This window comes from Copadichromis virginalis, linkage group LG7 (assembly GCF_057382275.1).
Source record: "Copadichromis virginalis isolate Kocher_CV1m ecotype Utaka linkage group LG7, C_Virginalis_male_GT1.1, whole genome shotgun sequence".
In the NCBI taxonomy this organism is placed as follows: domain Eukaryota; kingdom Metazoa; phylum Chordata; class Actinopteri; order Cichliformes; family Cichlidae; genus Copadichromis; species Copadichromis virginalis.
In genome coordinates this window covers 63,315,611-63,334,497 of record NC_140624.1, presented here as the reverse complement: position 1 = coordinate 63,334,497, position 18,887 = coordinate 63,315,611, and the positions used below count along the sequence as shown (strand labels likewise).

At 42.6% G+C, this 18,887-nt stretch overlaps 1 protein-coding gene across 4 annotated transcripts in view; it reads right to left on the bottom strand.

Annotated features, from left to right (window-relative positions):
- Positions 1-2,028: 2,028 nt before the first annotated feature.
- The window catches only part of sez6l (seizure related 6 homolog (mouse)-like), a 106,260-nt gene continuing 89,401 nt past the window's right edge, over positions 2,029-18,887 (bottom strand). For 2 of the 4 annotated variants that reach the window (XM_085464679.1, XM_085464681.1), the window contains exons 11-17: positions 14,036-14,230; positions 9,652-9,843; positions 8,831-9,025; positions 5,821-5,856; positions 5,407-5,521; positions 4,936-5,041; positions 2,029-4,777 (exon numbers count right to left, since the gene is read on the bottom strand). In XM_085464679.1, the coding sequence (XP_085320805.1) occupies positions 4,745-4,777; positions 4,936-5,041; positions 5,407-5,521; positions 5,821-5,856; positions 8,831-9,025; positions 9,652-9,843; positions 14,036-14,230 (872 nt within the window). In that variant the 3' untranslated portion in view covers positions 2,029-4,744. Of the gene's footprint in view, positions 4,778-4,935; positions 5,042-5,406; positions 5,522-5,820; positions 5,857-8,830; positions 9,026-9,604; positions 9,844-14,035; positions 14,231-18,887 lie in introns of those variants that run through there. The other 2 variants (XM_085464680.1, XM_085464682.1) reach the window with 2 other exon arrangements.

Genomic DNA, 18,887 nt, shown 5'->3' with positions numbered 1-18,887 from the left:
GCATCCACAGCTGTGCCACCAGTTTACTCAAATGGACTCTACTAACCTATCAGAAGCTTCTTCAGCTGGAATGGAATCGTCTGGAGTTTCTTATTAATTAACAGTAAACTTAGTGTATATGTACTCCTAAATTTGATGAAAGTGATAAAAAAATAGACAGCTCTGTCTCTCTTTATTCTGACATTTAACTAATTCAAAAGATATTTGAATATTTATTTATCTAAAACAAAAAAAAAATTACTCTAAATTGATGTTTAACAGTAAAAAAATATTTTTTTTATGTTTTTTCCCTAAAGTGTATGTAAATATCTGGTTTCAACTGTACTGCTGTGTATTGAAATTCCTGTTGTTTTGCATAGAAATATACTGAACAACATACAAAGCATAATATATAAAATAACATCTACCTGAGTTATTTCTTTGAAAGAAGCCCCTTATGTCCATTGTTGTGTTCATCACTACATAACTGAAACTGATTTAGAGTGCTTTATTTAGCCGTGGAGGGTAACAACTGAAAATATGAAATAAACACACATGTAAGTCCGTCGACACCAAGACAAGACCAAGATCACGTAAAAGTGGCCTCGAGAAGACCGGTCTCGAGACATCCAACTCTAAAAGAGGCTAGAACACCATTCCCACAGAAACAGCTGCCAGGGAAGCAGAAGAACATCACATCAAGAAGGCCCTAAGTGAATATGGTTATCCAAGCCGGACATTTGTCAAACCTGCACCTAAAGAATGCCCCAGACAATCCAGGAGAGAAGAAGGACAACTGCTGCCTAAGCAAAAACCCTCAGTGATCCCTTATGTGTCAGGATTATTGGAACAGCTGAGATACATTTTCTCCCAAAATGGTAAATGGACTGGTTCTTGTATAGCACTTTTCTACTCTGAGCATTCAAAGGGCTTCACACAACTTGTGCATTCACAAAGCATTTTTTAATGCTGTTTCTAAGTGCTTCCTATCTAACATTCACACTCTGATGGATGCATCAGAGAGTAACATGGGGTTAGTATCTTGCCCAAGGATACTTGACATGCAGACTGGAGCACACTGAGACCGCACCACCAACCTTCCGGGTTAGTAGGTGACCTGCGGTACCACCTGAGCAACAGCCAGCCGACTGTGTCTCTGTGGCTTTCAAGCTCTAAAATACACTGCGCCAAAAATTGGTCCACTCCAAGGATCCATTCCCTGGCACAAACAGAGTAAGAGTCAATACTTATACAATGAGAGTCAATACGTATGTGTTGATTTACAGTATACCTCTTAAATGTCCCCCCTAACTGGCACAAACTGAGTAATGGTAAATGGTCTGTATTTGTATAGCGCTTTACTTGGTCGTAAGGACCCTAAAGCGCTTTACACTATACACAATCATCCACACATTCACACACTGGTGATGGCAAGCTACATTGTAGCCACAGCCGCCCTGGGGCGCACTGACAGAGGCGAGGCTGCCTGACACTGGCGCCACTGGGCCCTCTGACCACCACCAGTAGGCAACGGGTGAAGTGTCTTGCCCAAGGACACAACGACTGAGACTGTCGGAGCCGGGGCTTGAACCGGCAACCTTCCGATTACAAGAGGAATGCCCAACTCTTGAGCCACGATTGCCCACACTAATGTGGTGTATGCTGTTAAGTGCCAGGAGGATAGCCATGATTTATACATCAGGAAAACCAAGCAACCTCCGGCTAAGTGGATAGCACAAAAGAGCTAACTCGTCAGGCCAGGACTCCGCAGTCTATTCACACCTACAGGCCAGTAACCACTCTTTCAATGATAAGGAAGTCACATCCTGTACAAGGAGGGACGCTGACTTATGAAGTAACTTGGATGAGTGATGAAATGTTTCTTCCACTGAAATCGCTACGTCCAGATGAACAAAATCAACTTTTTGGGAGTATCAGATGTCTTGTCTGGCTAGACATTGGATTAAAAAAAAAGGTGTAATCATTTTTCCATTGGTTTCCTTTAGCAAAATAAGACAAAACAAAATACCTCAGTGTTTGAAAAGAATCCTTTGAAGTTTTTAAGGTTTTACCATTTATTTAGGGAAACTGTTAACATTTGTATTCTCATAATGAAAATGTACATTTATCCATCCGCATAAAACATCACATGTACAGTACATCAAAATAAATACATCATCTGGTTGGTTTGCTGAGCTTGTACCAGAAGACCAATAAGTTAACTACAGCTACACTATTTACGCTGCTAGTCCAGACCCAGCAATACTGAGGCCAGTCTGTTACAGTCCATCAATTGAACTACATGTGAGAGAAATATAACAACAGTACTGCAAATCCTGTGTCAGACTGGGTAACAAATAAAAGAAAGCACTGACCTTTACTTTTTTCTAAATATTGATTTCCAGTTTACGAAAAGACAGGACTTTTCATGACTCATGAATGTGAATATGAAATGGATATGTGAAATAAACCCACCTTTAGCATTCTATATGACATTTTAGAAGTTGTAATCCTTAAGATTTCAGTCCTGGGTAAGAACACTTGTGTTTACCATAGTAATAACAAATGGCGCTTTTACCAGACCATAGATGTATTAAGTAAGATCAGTGTTGCCATAAAATAATTTTTAATGCTAGTGAGCATCCTTAGCATGTTGTTTTCCTAAAGTGTATATGTACAACACAAAGACACAAATATCAGCTAACTAGCGTTAAGTAATAGACTGATTATATAGTATAACCTTACTGAAAATATCCACACTTATCAGATGAGCTGTACCATACAGCTCCATTGGGCACTGGGCACCAACATCTGAGGTACATCTGAAACAGGTTGTCACTATAAATTCTGTTTGAAAATGTTCATATTATTGTTTCTTATTCTGCAGAAGTTCTGTATCCATTAAGCTGGTGTGCTAGCATGATGTGATAAAAATGGATGCTAAAGTAAAGTGAAATTTTACCGTACTGTTAGCATACTTTTGGAGACCACTGTATACGAAGTCCTGAATCATAAACATACAAAGATGAAAAGAAAAAAGCAGAGAGACTTTATGGAAATAACATAAAAAATGCTTCTTGGAGTTTCTGCAGAATTCAGTCAAAGGCTGAATTTAACAGGAACTTACTAGAAAGCTAGCTTACAACTACACAACAGGTAAAAAAAAAAAAATTTTTGAAATGCTGTTTTTATCCAGTTTCTGAAACGGCCCGTGTCTATACAAACAAACCTGCATATCACAATGACCATTCATGTACACTGATCATACGTGCGCTGAGGTAAATTTTTACTGAAAATAGCACACAAGTGCTAATCAGTCAAAGTTGCTTAAACACAGATAGGAATTAATCGTAAAGTAAATGCAATGGTAATGTTAGAATTATCCATATCCTGAGGAAGCATGGCAATGGGAAAAGAGTACCAACAGAAGAAGAATGAAAGACATACTTGTGTGATTTCAAATATATAAGTAGTCTCTAGGTGGCAGCCATATGTGCTTCATTGTTTCAGTCACAAGTCTCAGTTTTTAAAACTGGAGTCTTCAAACTGAAACTAGCTCAACAGTGTTTCAGAGTATAAACATTAAGCTTAATCTGGTACAGAAAAGGAACTTATAAATACATTAGAGATGTTTTTCACATTAACTGTTCTTCTGCAGTGAGAGGAACACAGAACAAAACTGCTAACCTCTATAAACCAGCTCTTTATATTTACATAACAAGGTGGATCCTTTGCAGATTTTCTGGAAATTTCTCAACATTTAAGTGGATATTTGATTAATGATACAGCACTCTGCTGTGCATACTTGTGAATCTTGATTTCTGTGAATATCTTCTTTGTGTAAAGACAATTTGAGTGCTGCCTGGAACTGGTAATTAATTTATAGAGATTACAGAATTTGAGACTATTCAAAGACTACTGCAGAAAAGAAAATCATGATAAATAGTTTCAAAAATCTGTTAAATCTTAAGGATTATAACTTCACCTCTTAAGACTTTTACAGTCAAGAAAAATATACTAAAAAGTGCTTTGATACCCACATTTCTCTCATTTCCTATCCCTCCCTCCTTCATTTCCCACAATAGCCATTTTCTCACATGAACGTCAGACAATTTCACAAGAACCTAACTGGAATATTTTCCATATTTTCCTTATATGTAATACACAACAAGAAATACTTCAGAGGAATTTGTTTTTCTGGAAAATGATTCATGTGTTTTAGGTGAGAAAGTTGCTTGTATAGAGTGTGCATTAGGCAGCACATATGACACACACTCATGCAATTACTTGCACTAGTGGGTGCACTAGCCCTGCTATCACACAGACTAGGCAGCTGGCAAGTTAATGGCTGCCTAATGTTCAATCCAATTCTCGGACCTCAGTTAGATATTATCTAGAAAAGTTAGGAACTGCAGTACATGTGTGAAAATGACCCATGTTTGATGTTCTCAGATGTTATTTGGGCCTTTTCCCCATTTCCTCTATCATTCAACCTCTCCCAGACTGGTAGACTGGTCAGTTGCTGACTATCAATTGTCTTTCTTCTTTTTGTTTCAAGTAACCTCTCATAATTCCCATAATGTCTACAAAAGCTGTCACATCAGAGAAGGAGAGAACAGGATCCATCAATGCAGAAGGGGCTGGACATCATTATTTGTATTTACATCGCCTCCTCCTGGGTGGAGAAGCGAGAGAGGAGAGTGTGAAGAGTTAGGTCAGGGCGGTCAGTCTTGTCACGCTTCACAAATATCTTTTGAGAAGATTCTCATATCGATACTTCATACTCTCGAGTGTCCTGCTGTAATTGAAATGAGAATTATTAAATCAAAGGAATGGACACATTGAATGTACTCCTGCAGCTTTTACCCCACACTTGAGGTATTTGTTGTTGCAATTTTGGCAGTATCTAAATAAAATTCAATTCAATTCATTTGAACTTAACTGAATAGAACTTACTCCTCCTGTTTCATAGAGCGGGTTGTCAAACTCTGTCTCCACAGTGATTTGTCGGTAAGGGTGAGGGTAGATAAGAGGCAGCCTTAAGTTGGAGTTATATCTGCACCTAATATACATAATGAGGAAAAAACAGACACAAAAAAACACAAATTCAGAGTTTTAGTACCTGTTCCTTCACAATGGCTCAGCGCCAGTGTGCGACTGCCAAAGACTTTGCTTCTAGTTTTCTAAGAAACAAATATGTTGCATTACTTTTGAGGTCTAGATTATGTGAAAGACCCCTAACTTTTTGCTACAGTTATAGCAGTAAGTGAGTTAAAAGGTGACACCAATGGGGTTCTGACCAAGAGCCTGCATAGTATGAGCTGTGGCCCAGACTGTGCTAATCAAACAAATGTTATCAAGACAATAACAGTCAGAAACAATTAAGGTCTCACCCTTGTATATAAATCTCATGGTCTAGGATCTTACCGAGTGACATAGACGTACACTCCTCCCAGCAGCACAGACAGCAACAGAATGAGGATGAAAATGGCCAGTGCTATGTTTCCTCCATCCAAAGGGGAACCTGCAGTCGCTTCTGCAACTGACAGACAAAACATGAATAAAACAAGGTTTATTTAACCGCAGATCATTATCCAGAGAATACATAAATCTTCTAAAGGTTTCATTAGAGGTGGTTTAGCAAACATAGGTGGATGCTCTGTGAAATCACATGGATAAACACAGCTGGAGGTAGAAACAAAACATGGGAATGAAGTTGATGCAAATGCAGGGAGAGCACACAGCCTGTGAGGTGGTTTGTTTTAGGGTTTTTTTTGTAATTCTATAAAACAGACTGTGTAGGGTTTTAGCCCACAGCACATACTGTACACAGACACTCACCTTCCAAAGCATGGTTGCCAAAGCAGTCTTGGTTGGCTGCAAGACATCATTCTGTCAGTCAGTGCATATGAAAATTGACATAACTTTTTATGTTGAATTTGTTTACATAACGTTCTCTTGAATTGTATGTTTGCTAATGCCCACTCTTCCTATTGTTAAAATCGGTCAAGCTTTCTTTTCTTATGTATTCCAATTCAACCCTGTCTCACAGCAATTTGTGAAATAGGAGACTATGTAATATTTAATTGATCAGTTTTATTTAATCCATCAAAATTAATTCCATGGGATTATTTTTGTTTCAGTTTAGCAAAAGATTGAGGTTTGGGTTAAACAGAGCTATTAAGCAAGTAAGAGATGCTTGTTGTTTTTTTTTTCAGAAAAGGTGACTCATGGAGCCTCAGTAATTTCCAGAATTTAGCAATACGCCCCAGCCAAACCATAATGCTGGTCCATTGTGAATATGGTATAACAAAATGATACTTGCACAATATTCAGTGACACAGCCAGCTATTTTTGTCATAAATGTCTATAAATAAAAATTCACAGAGCATATTAAAGATTTGTTTTTAGGCTTTGCAATTTTATGGAATGTTACCATTTATATTATGTGGCAGCTCAGGTGATGGTAAAAGCAGAGGGAAGGTGAAAGACCCAAAAGACGTTTTAAATATGCCTCCAGCTTTGAAAAATTGACCATATACAGTAAAAGAATCAAAAATAAATTATGAATTAAACTAAATATCACACTAATCAAATTAATCACTGTATTAGTACATATTAACTGCACAAATTCATAGTGACTAGTGACACTTTGTTTAACATGGACAACTAATTCATTACTCTAAAATAATCTGGGTAATAAAAAAAACACACACACACATTATCTCCTGCATTTACCTGTCCAAGCCTTTTTCTCTCTCCTAACTCTCTCTCTGAGCTTGGGAACCTTCAGGAGGATTCAGCCTGAAAATTCCCTGCAGTGAGACAGCACCCTGACCCTGACACTCATCTCCTTGAGTTTTCAGCACAACAGCAAAAACTATACAAGGATAACAGCATGGAAAAGACACGCAAAAACTTTGACATGGCCTTCATTTTCCTAGATTATTGGAGATTTACATAATGAATTAATAATAGTATATAGGCTATACACATAGATACCCTAAGAGTCTTCATCAAGAACGGGGATGGGAATGTGGGGTACAACACTAGATGCCAACTTCAAGCCCATAGCACAAGTCACCATCAAGTGCAGGATCTACCAAGGACATACTGGCCCCACTGCTGTTCTGCATAGGCCTGAACCCCCTCAGTGAGATCTTTAACAAGACTGGCTATGAATACTGACTACAGAATGGAGCAATTGTCAGCCGCCTCCTCCACATGGATGACATCAAGCTGTATGCCAAGAGTGAAGAAGACATAAATTCACTGATCCATACCACCAGGAAATAAAGCAATGACATCGGAATGACGTCCGGACTGGAGAAGTGTAGTCGGATGATAACAAAGAGAAGGAAGGTAGTCAGAACTGAGGGGATCGAACTACCAGAAGGCAACATTGCAGACATAGAGGACAGCTACAAGTACCTTGGGATCCCACAGGCAAATGGGAACCATGAAGAGGCCGCTAGGAAAGCTGCAACCACCAAGTACCTGCAGAGGATCAGGGAAGTCCTGAGGAGTCAGCTGAAAGGTAAGAACAAGATCTGGGCTATCAACACCTACGCCCTGCCCATGATCAGGTACTCTGTTGGGATAATAAGCTGGCCAGAGGAGGAGATAGAAGCCACTGACATCAAGACCAGGAAGCTCCTGACCATGGATTGAGGGTTTCACCCCAAGTCCAGCACCCTTAACCTGTATGCTAAGCGGAAGGAAGGAGCCAGGGGAAATCAGGAATACATCAGGAAGATAGCCCCAATCGACCACGTGCTGAGTGAATACCTCAGGCAGCAATAAACCCGAGGAAGTGGAGGAACCATCATGGCAGGACAGGCCCCTGTATGGTATGTACCACCAGCAGATAGAGGAGGTAGCTGACAGAAATCCTACCAGTGGCTGAACAAAGCCGGACTGAAAGACAGCACAGAGGCACTACTCATGGTAGCACAGGAACAAGCTTTGAGTACAAGATCCATAGAGGCTGCAGTCTATCATACCAGACAACACCCCATGTGCAGGCTGTGTAAAGATGCCCTTGAGACAATCCAGATCATAACAGTAGGCTGCAAGATGCTAGCTGGCAGGGCATACGTGGAATGCTATGCAGGACAACACCATAACCAAGTGGCCAGCATAATATACAGAAACAGGTTCCGACGTTAAAATAGGAGACTTCCAGAAACAGACGGATAAAATGGTGATGGCTAACCAACCAGACATACTGGTGGTAGACAAGCAGAGAAAGATGGCCGCAGTGATAGATGTAGCGATTCTGAATGACATGAGAAGCTGGAGAAGTACCAAGGGCTCAGAGAAGAGCTCAAGAAGATGTGGAGGGTGAAGGTGAAGGTGGTCCCAGTGGTAATCGGAACACTAGGTGTGGTGACTCCCAAGCTAGGCGAGTGGCTCCATCAGAACCCAGGAACAACATCAGAGATCTCGGTCCAGAAGAGCGCAGTCCTTGGAACAGCTAAGATACTGCGCAGGACCCTCAAGCTCCCAGGCCTCTGGTAAAGGACCCGAACTTGAAGGATAGACCGCCCACAGGGGCGAGAGGGGAATTATTTATTATATATATCCAGAGTGGATGTGTATATACATATATATATATATATATTTATTTTATTTTATTTAAGCTTGTATGTATACTTCTGACTTCTGACAGTTCAAAGACATCATTAGAAACCCCATATTTCCATTACATTCATGTGCATGATGGGTGGATATAAACGTCTGATTGCAACTTTACAGGAGTTAGTGTTCTTGTGAATCAGAATAATCCAAAGCCTCTAAAAAATTTCTATAATAACGTATATTAAAATAAAATGTCCTTCAAAAATCTCACCCCTGCAGAGTGGAAGTGGGCCGCTCCAAAAAGAAGGATTTCCAAGGATGCATTTAATTGCAACCTCTCCTATGAGCTCGTAACCTTGGTAACAGACAAAGGTTAGGGACTCGCCAGGCAGGTAAAGTCTCTTGGACAGGATCTGGTAGCCGTTGTCAGGGAGACCGGGGTTTTCACAGGAAACAGAATCCTCAGCTAGATAAAAAGAAGAAAGAAAAAGAAACTGCATGGAACTCATTGAGTTTCTCAGCACAAATCAGAGGTTTCTGCGTCATAGCTCGACTGACAGGTTTTGACAAACCCTGGCTGAGGTGACATGACTCACGGATAATCTCCGCCTCCACCTCCAGGTGGCTGAGGGTTGATTGCTATGGTGCATTAGCATCACATTTACATATCAAACACTTCACCCAAACATTAATAACCCTGAAAACACACACACACACACACACGCAAATATCATGACTGCTGAGATAAAATGTGAGTGATGAAGCATCGTCTCTGGCATGCAGAGACGCTGTGATCTTTGTCAGCAGAGAAAAGAGAGAGCCAGGCCTTTTTTGCAAGAAATCACACAAACCCACTCATTTTGGACCAAAAAAAAAAAAGGAAAAGAGCCTCTTATCTTCAGTTAAGTGTCATATGTGACTCCCTATCCAGATGATAGGCTTGTGAAATTCTGATGCTAACATACTACTAGTAAACTACGGGACCCTTCAGCTCACCAGTTTGCTAAAATACATATCAGCAATTGCCAGTTGAGAACTGACTAACCTCCCATGTCTTCTTTTATGTCTGGAAACATTCTTTCAAATACCCACAGACACAGTGAGGCAGATGAGACGTCCACACAGGCGTTCCTGGCTCACGTCCATAGCATGTGATAGTGGCGCCGCCCTGTAGGATGAAGCCTGTGTTGCAGCTATACTGAATGGTTGTCCCCACTAGGAGTTTCGGGTCAGACAGGGTTCTGGTAGCATGCTCAACATGGCCAGGATCTGAACAGTACATGACTGAGAAAAAAGACAGCAGAGACTGTGATGAATGATAAGAGATATAATTTTATAAAAACAATAATACATTTTGATAAAAAATAAAATAAGCCCAGAGATGGACACTATTATATGCCCAAGAGCAGGTACAATCTACATGAATGTACTTGCTTTTTTTAATTCAAGGTAACTTGTTTGAGATCCAAAATGCACAAATATAGTTCCAAGCAGTAAAAGTTACATATTTAAAGTGGGGTTTTATCACTCTTAGGGTGTATATGTTCAAGCCTGAATCAAAAACAAATTCGTAAAGAATGGAAAATATTAATTTTACTCTTAAAATCTCAGGTTTTGCTGAAAGGATGGCAAAAATTCTGATAAGTCTATCCGTCTTGTATATCAGCACAGCAATGCAGAGGTCACCATAGTTGCAGCACAACAAGAAGTGTGTGAAGCTTGTTCTTACTGTGTGAGCTACATAAAGCTTTGATGGTCAGTAAAATTAAAAAGGTCCTTTACAAATACCAGCTCATTTGTAAGATTAAGAATGAACTAAGGGTATCCAGTAAATGTCCCCCCCCCCCCCCCCCCCAAATTCCATACTGTGTCACTGAATTCCAAATTCCCCAAATTTTATACTGTTTAAAATGTCCTGTTAGAGCTAGAGCTCCTGGTATAGGCAAAAGCTGAAAAACAGAAGGGCCAGTGTCATAGATGTTTGACACTACTGGGCCCTTTATTTGTATGGTCAGTTGATTCAAACACAGGACGTTCTTGCTGTGAGGCAGCAGTGCCAAGAAACGCATCACATTGTGCTAGTGCATCAGGTCCTGTGTCGCAATTGCAGAGCCTTCCACTATAGATGTTGCGGAGAGGGTGAATCATGTTGATTAAACCTTGGGTTCTTTGCAGAAATTAGTACTATAACAACTTCTGGTCCCATCCCACCACAAGACAATTTGACTTATAAAATCAGTCTGGCAAATTCCATCCATCCATCCATCTTCATCCGCTTTATCCGAGGCCGGGTCGCGGGGGCAGCAGCCTAAGCAAAGAGGCCCAGACCTCCCTCTCCCCAGCCACCTCCTCCAGCTTATCCGGGGGAATACCAAGGCGTTCCCAGGCCAGCCAAAAGATATAATCTCTCCAGCGTGTCCTGGGTCTGCCCCGGGGCCTCCTCCCGGTGGGACATGCCTGGAACACCTCACCCAGGAGGCGCCCAGGGGGCATCCTTGTCAGATGCCCGAACCACCACAGCTGGCTCCTTTCGATGTGGAGCAGCAGCTGCTCTACTCTGAGCCCCTCCCGGATGGCCGAACTTCTCACCCTATCTCTAAGGGAGAGGCCAGCCACCCTTCGGAGGAAGCTCATTTCTGCCGCTTGTATCCGCGATCTCGTTCTTTCGGTCACTACCCACAGCTCGTGGCCATAGGTGAGGGTAGGGACGTAGATCGACCGGTAAATTGAGAGCTTCGCTTTTACACTCAGCTCCCTCTTCACCACGACGGACCGGTGCAGCGTCCGCATTACTGCAGCTGCAGCCCCAATCCGTCTGTCGATCTCCGGCTCCCTTCTCCGATCACTCGCGAACAAGACCCCAAGATACTTGAACTCCTCCACTTGGGGCAGGAACTCATCCCCGACCCGGAGTGGGCACTCCACCCTTTTCCGGCTGAGAACCATGGCCTCAGATTTGGAGGTGCTGATCCTCATTCCCGCTGCTTCACACTCGGCTGCGAACCGTTCCAGTGCGAGCTGGAGGCCCGTCTGGCAAATTATAGTACAAATTTATTTGTACTATAATACACACTATGTTACCAAATGTATTCACTCAGCCCTCCAAATCATTGAACACAGGTCTTCCAGTAACTTCCATTGCCACAGGTGTATAAAATGAGGCATCTAGACAAACAGACTGCTTCGACAAACATTTGTGAAAGACTGGGTCCCTCTCATGAGCTCAGTGAATTCCAGTGTGGTACCATGACAGGATTTCAGCTGTGAAATGAGTGCGGTCGTGAAATTTAATGCTACTAAATATTCCACAGTCAATTGTACCCATTCACAGAAGCACTTTTTCTAACTGTTAAGTGCTTACTGTCTAACATTCAAGCACATTCACACTCCGATGGATGCAACAGAGAGCAACAAGGTTAGTTAGTAGCTGACCTGCTCTACCACCTGAGCTACAGCCACCCCAATGGTGTTGGCGGTATTATAGCAAAGTGTAAGCAGTTAGGAATTACAACAACTCAACCATGAAGTGGTAGGTCACATAAAATTACAGTGCGGTAAGTGGATGCTGAAGTGCATAGTGTGCAGAGGTAACCAATTTTCTGCAGATTCAACATCTACAGACCTCCAAACTTCATGTGGTCTTCAGATAAGGTCAAGAACAGTGCTCAGAGAGCTTCACTGAATGGTCATGGTCAAGCAGCTGCATCCAAGCCTTACATCAAGTGGATTCAAGATTCAAGATTCTTTATTTGTCACATGCATAGTCATATGAGTACAACACACAGTGAAATGTGTCCTGAACTCCTCATTTGACTGTGCAAGACATTATAGACAATAAGTAAATTAAATAAATAAAAATATCTGGAAATTTTAAATTAAAAATCTTAAAATGTACATGCAACGGAATGTGCATGTACAAAGTGTTTTGCGCCATATTAGCACAGCAATGTATTGATAGCACGTAGAGTAAACAAGTGGCCGAAGTAATATAAACAGAGTAATTCAACAGAGTGACGAGCATGATCAGTGTAGAAGCCTGTGATGTAATAATGAATCAGATGTGATATGAAATATGACCGTGAAAATTCTGGCATGGGACAAGAACATGATGTATGGTCCTGTTTCATTCACTTAGGGATGCCATAAGGGTAGTGGGGGCATGTTCAGATTTAGGACTTGGACGACCTGAGGATAGAAGCTCCTCTTGAGTCTCTCTGTTGCCCCGATTGTGCGGAAACTTCTGCCTGATTGCAGAAGTTGAAACAGTTTGTTACTGGGATGGGACGAGTCCTTTAATATCTGCTGCTCTGGACCAACATCTCCTGGTGTAAATGTCCTGTAGGGAGGGAGAATAGACCTGCAGCAGTGTTCTGCTGCACCAATCACTCTCTGAAGAGCTTTTCAGTCCTGAACACAGCTATTCCTATACCAGGATGTGATGTTCTATGTGACGATGCTCTCCACAGTGCCTGAATAGAAAGTCCTGAGGATCACTGGAGAGACCCCGACTTCCTCAGTTGTTGGAAATGGTACAGGCGCTGCCTAGCCTTTTTGGACTGGACCTTAACGTGAGCAGACCATGTCGGGTCTGAGGAGATGTGGACATTGAGATACTTGAAGGACAACACCCTCTCCACTAGAGCACCGTTAATGATAAGGGGCCTGTAGACTCGGTGTTTACTCCTTCCTAAGTCCACCACCAGCTCCTTGGTTTGCAAGACAAAAATGTGGCTGTCCTGACACCACAATGCCAGGTTCGTCACCTTGTCCATGTAGGCCACCTCATCGTTGTTGGAGATGAGGCACAACACCACTGCGTCATCAGCGAACTTCACAATGGTATTGGAGCCATGAGTGGCCACACAGTCAGAAGTATAGAGGGAATACAGCAGCGGCGAGATGGTGGTGATGCTGTCAGAGACACACCTACCCTGTCTCACCGCATGAGATCTGATTGAGGAAGTCCAACACCCATGCAGATAGACGATTGTTGAGTTCTACATGCAAATGGAATGCAAAGTGTCAGTTGCAGTGGTGTAAGGCACACCGCTACTGGACCCTAGAGCAGTGGAAAGGCCTTCTCTGGAGCAACAACTTACACTTCTTCATCTGGCAATCTGATGGATGAGTATGGGTTTGGCAGTTGCCGGGAGAGGGGTACTTCTCTGGCTACACTGTGCAAAGTGTATAGTTTGGTAGAGGGGGACCATAGTGTGGAGTTGTTTTTAAGTAGTTGGGCTCAGCCCTTTAGTTCCAGCTTACCAAGACATTTTGGACAATTTCATGCGCATGCACATGATAATATTGATGAATCACACTGATAAATGAGGCCCATGGCAGTAGATGAATGGCCAATTTGTCAACAACTATATTAAAAATTCCTCCTGTAGGGACCAAGGAAATACCTAAAATTAATTAATTCCATGAAGAACAGATAAAGGTTATTGTACAAACAAATAAAACAAGCAGAACTCACTTTTTTCACAGAATGGGGGTTGTGAGCTCCAGGAAAGATCCAGAAGACAGGTGAGAGTCTCTCGCCCCACCAGGTCATAACCAGGATCGCACTGGTAGGTTATACAAGCCCCTCGCACAAGTGCAACATGGGATGTTGTCTTCCAGCCATTATGGATCTCAGGCAGATCTGGACAAGAGTCGTTTCGAGACACCTCTGACAAGAGTATGAAAGAAAAGACATTCTGATTAATGGCTTCATTATTACGATGCCAATATATATTGTTCAGGCTTAGTTCAGGTAGCTGCAAGTCAAAAAAAACAAGTCAAGACAACAGCACAGCTGATTTCCATGTAAATAGTGAATATTTTTGTATTACTATCTAAAATAACACACATTCGTACTCTGATTCGTACACCAGCACACCGCAGACCACGGCCTCTCTGTGTGAGGATCTAAACGTATTCTACGCTAGATTCGACACAGCGAACACCATGAGACCGGACAGTGTGCGCACCGCGGATGACGTCAGTGCGCACACTGTGTCTGAGGAGGATGTGCGGAAGTGCTTCAGGAAGGTGAACGCACGCAAAGCTACTGGTCCGGACGGGATTCCCGGCCGCGTCCTCAGGTCATGCGCGGCTCAGCTGGCTGGAGTGTTCACGCACATCTTCAACCTTTCCCTCTCTCTGTCTGTACTCCCAGCCTGCTTCAAAATGGCCACCATCGTCCCTGTACCCAAATCCTCCACCATCTCCTCATTGAACGACTGGCGACCTGTAGCCCTGACCCCCATCGTAAGCAAATGCTTCGAGAAGCTGGTCAGGGACTTCATCTGCTCTGCACTACCCGACTCACTGGACCCTCTACAGTTTGCATACCGCCACAACAGGTCCACTGATGATGCCATAGCCCTGACACTACACACTGCCCTGTCACACCTGGAGAAGAGAGACACGTATGTGAGGATGCTGTTTGTAGATTACAGCTCAGCATTCAATACCATCGTTCCCTCGAAGCTGGACAGGAAACTGCAGGATCTAGGACTGAGCAGCTCCCTCTGCAGCTGGATCCTTAGCTTCCTGTCTGACAGACGCCAGGTGGTCAGACTGGGCAGCATCACCTCATCCCCCATCACACTGAACACTGGTGCTCCACAGGGGTGTGTACTGAGCCCTCTCCTGTACTCACTCTACACCTACGACTGCACAGCCACTAACAGCTCCAACATCATTGTGAAGTTTGCGGACGACACTACAGTGGTGGGTCTTATCACCAACGGTGATGAGACGGCTTACAGGGAGGAGGTCAGCGCCCTGACCCACTGGTGTCAAGACAACCATCTCACCCTCAACGTCGCAAAGACAAAGGAGTTGATAGTGGACTTCCGGAGGTGCAGAGAAGTACACACCCCCATCACCATCAACGGCGCTGCTGTGGAGAGAGTGAGCAGCTTCCGGTTCCTTGGTGTACATCTGGCTGAGGATCTTACATGGTCAGTACACACAAACAAAACAGTGAAGAAGGCGCAGCAGCGCCTCTTCTTTCTCAGGAGACTGAAAAGATTCGGCATGAGCCCCCGCATCCTCAGGACCTTCTATCACTGTGCCATTGAGAGCATCCTCACTGGATGCATCACCACCTGGTATGGCAACAGCACCGCCTACAACTGCAAAGCTCTCCAGCGAGTAGTGCGGTGCTCTGAACGGATAATTGGAGGTGAGCTTCCCTCCCTCCAAGACATCTACAGGAAGCGGTGCCTGAGGAAAGCGGGGAGGATCATCAAGGACTCCAGTCACCCCAGCCATAAACTGTTCAGACTACTTCCATCAGGAAGGAGGTTCTGCAGCATCCGGTCCCGTACCAGCAGACTGAGAGACAGCTTTTTCCATCAGGCCATCAGACTGCTGAACACGTCATAGACACCTCAGCTTCACTACTGGGACTTCAACATTATGCACTCCACACTGTATATAAATGCCACTTGTTTTGCACATATTCAACTCTGTATATTTTATATATTTTATTATTATTATTATTATTATTATTTTATTTTATTTTTTTACTATTTAATTTGTAAAAATGTGTATACACACACACACACACACACACACACACACACACACACGTAGGAAAATATTTAGTATACACATCCAGAAATGCATACACTATTATATATTGTACATATATTTATTAGTTTCAGGTTGGCCATTCTTGTATTTTGCTCGTTTGTGTTGTTGTGTTTGCACATCTCTGTTGCTTGTGGGGCTCGCACACAAGAATTTCACTCGCATGTGCTGTGCCAGTGTGCCTGCACATGTGATGTGACAATAAAAAGTGATTTGATTTGATTTGATTTGATTTGATTTGATGGATGCATTGGAGAGCGACTAATATCTTGCCCAAGGATATTTGGCATGCAGACTAGAGGGAGCCAGAGATCAAACCACCAACCTTCCGATCAGTAGATGATCTGCTCTACCTCCTGAGCTACAGCCACCCCAATATGATAGAATGTGATGGAAGTATGGATTTCCTCAGTGATGGACTGTCTTCAAATATCAACTCTCCAGTACATTCACTCTGGCACAGACACCTTGCTACTAAAGCTGCTGATGAAAAGACAGAGTTTAAATTCAGATTTCCACTGAAGGGGTCCTCAACAAAATTATTAAAAGCTCTCAGGTAATTGTCTTGGCTGTGTTGATGTACCATCAGTCATAATTTTGGGGGGCTGCTTCAAAGTAACAGAATGCATTTAAATTAACACATTCTCATGTGAATCTCTGCTGCTGGCTTACTCCAGCAGATTCTGGACACTTAAAGTCATACCTTTGAGTTAAAACAATACAAATGGCTGACTTTCTCAGAGCTCAGCACAGCACAGAAACAGCTTTAGTGAAGGTTACAAATGATCTTCTTATGGCCTCTGACAGTGGACTCATCTCTGTGCTTGTCCTGCTAGACCTCAGTGCAGCGTTCGATACTGTTGATCATAATATCCTATTAGAGCGATTAGAACATGCTGTAGGTATTACAAGTACTGCGCTGCAGTGGTTTGTATCATATCTATCTAATAGACTCCAATTCGTGCATGTAAATGGAGAGTCCTCTTCACACACTGAGGTTAATTATGGAGTTCCACAGGGTTCAGTGCTAGGACCAATTCTGTTTACATTATACATGCTTCCCTTAGGCAGTATCATTAGAAGACATAGCATACATTTTCACTGCTATGCAGATGACACCCAGCTCTATCTGTCCATGAAGCCAGATAACACACACCAATTAGTTAAACTGCAGGAATGTCTTAAAGACATAAAGACCTGGATGGCCGCTAACTTTCTGCTTCTTAATTCAGATAAAACTGAGGTTATTGTACTCGGCCCTGAAAATCTTAGAAATATGGTATCTAATCAGATTCTTACTCTGGATGGCATTACCTTGGCCTCCAGTAACGCGGTGAGGAACCTTGGAGTCATTTTTGACCAGGACATGTCCTTCAACGCACATATTAAACAAATATGTAAGACTGCTTTCTTCCATTTGCGCAACATCTCTAAAATTAGAAATATCCTGTCTCAGAGTGACGCTGAAAAACTAGTTCATGCATTTATTACTTCCAGGCTGGACTACTGTAATTCATTATTATCAGGATGTCCAAAAAACTCACTGAAAAGCCTTCAGCTAATCCAAAATGCTGCAGCAAGAGTCCTGACAGGGACTAGAAAGAGAGAGCATATTTCTCCTGTTTTGGCTTCCCTTCATTGGCTTCCTGTTAAATCCAGAATTGAATTCAAAATCCTGCTCCTCACATACAAGGTCTTAAATAATCAGGCCCCATCTTATCTTAATGACCTTGTAGTACCATATCACCCTATTAGAGCGCTCCGCTCTCGCTCTGCAGGCCTACTTGTTGTTCCTAGAGTATTTAAAAGTAGAATGGGAGGGAGAGCCTTCAGTTTTCAGGCCCCTCTTCTGTGGAACCAGCTTCCAGTTTGGATTCGGGAGACAGACACTATCTCTACTTTTAAGATTAGGCTTAAAACTTTCCTTTTTTCTAAAGCATATAGTTAGGGCTGGACCAGGTGACCCTGAATCCTTCCTTTGTTATGCTGCAATAGATGTAGGCTGCCGGGGGATTCCCATGATGCATTGAGTTTTTCCTTTCCAGTCACCTTTCTCACTCACTATGTATTAATAGACCTCTCTGCATTGAATCATATCTGTTATTAACCTCTGTCTCTCTTCCACAGCATGTCTTTATCCTGTCTTCCTTCTCTCACCCCAACCGGTCGCAGCAGATGGCCGCCCCTCCCTGAGCCTGGTTCTGCCGGAGGTTTCTTCCTGTTAAAAGGGAGTTTTTCCTTCCCACTGTCGCCAAAGTGCTTGCTCATAGGGGGTCATATGATTGTTGGGTTTTTCTCTGTATCTATGAAGCGCCTTGAGGCGACTTTTGTTGTGATTTGGCGCTATATAAATAAAATTGAATTGAATTGAATTGAACTTTGTGCTCCCTCAAAGAGCTCTAATGAAACAAAAAACAAATACAACACTGTGCATAAAAGACGAACATAGCCAGCTTAGACAACACATCGTGAAGCCTCAATGTTAGCACTTTGCATTAGCATCCGCGCTTACTCGCTAATGGAGATTTGCTGCATTAATGCAGCTATTGTGTTAACATCATTTTAACGAGATTAACACTGACAGCACAAAGTTTAAGTAAAGTTTATTCCCGGACCACTTTGCCTGCCCCCCCCAAAAAAAAAGCTGTTCAAACTATTTTGCAATGACTCTCACTTTTGTTTTTTTTGGTGAAGAAGCAAACACATTTAGGGTATTTAGGTATTTGTTATGTTGTTATCTGATG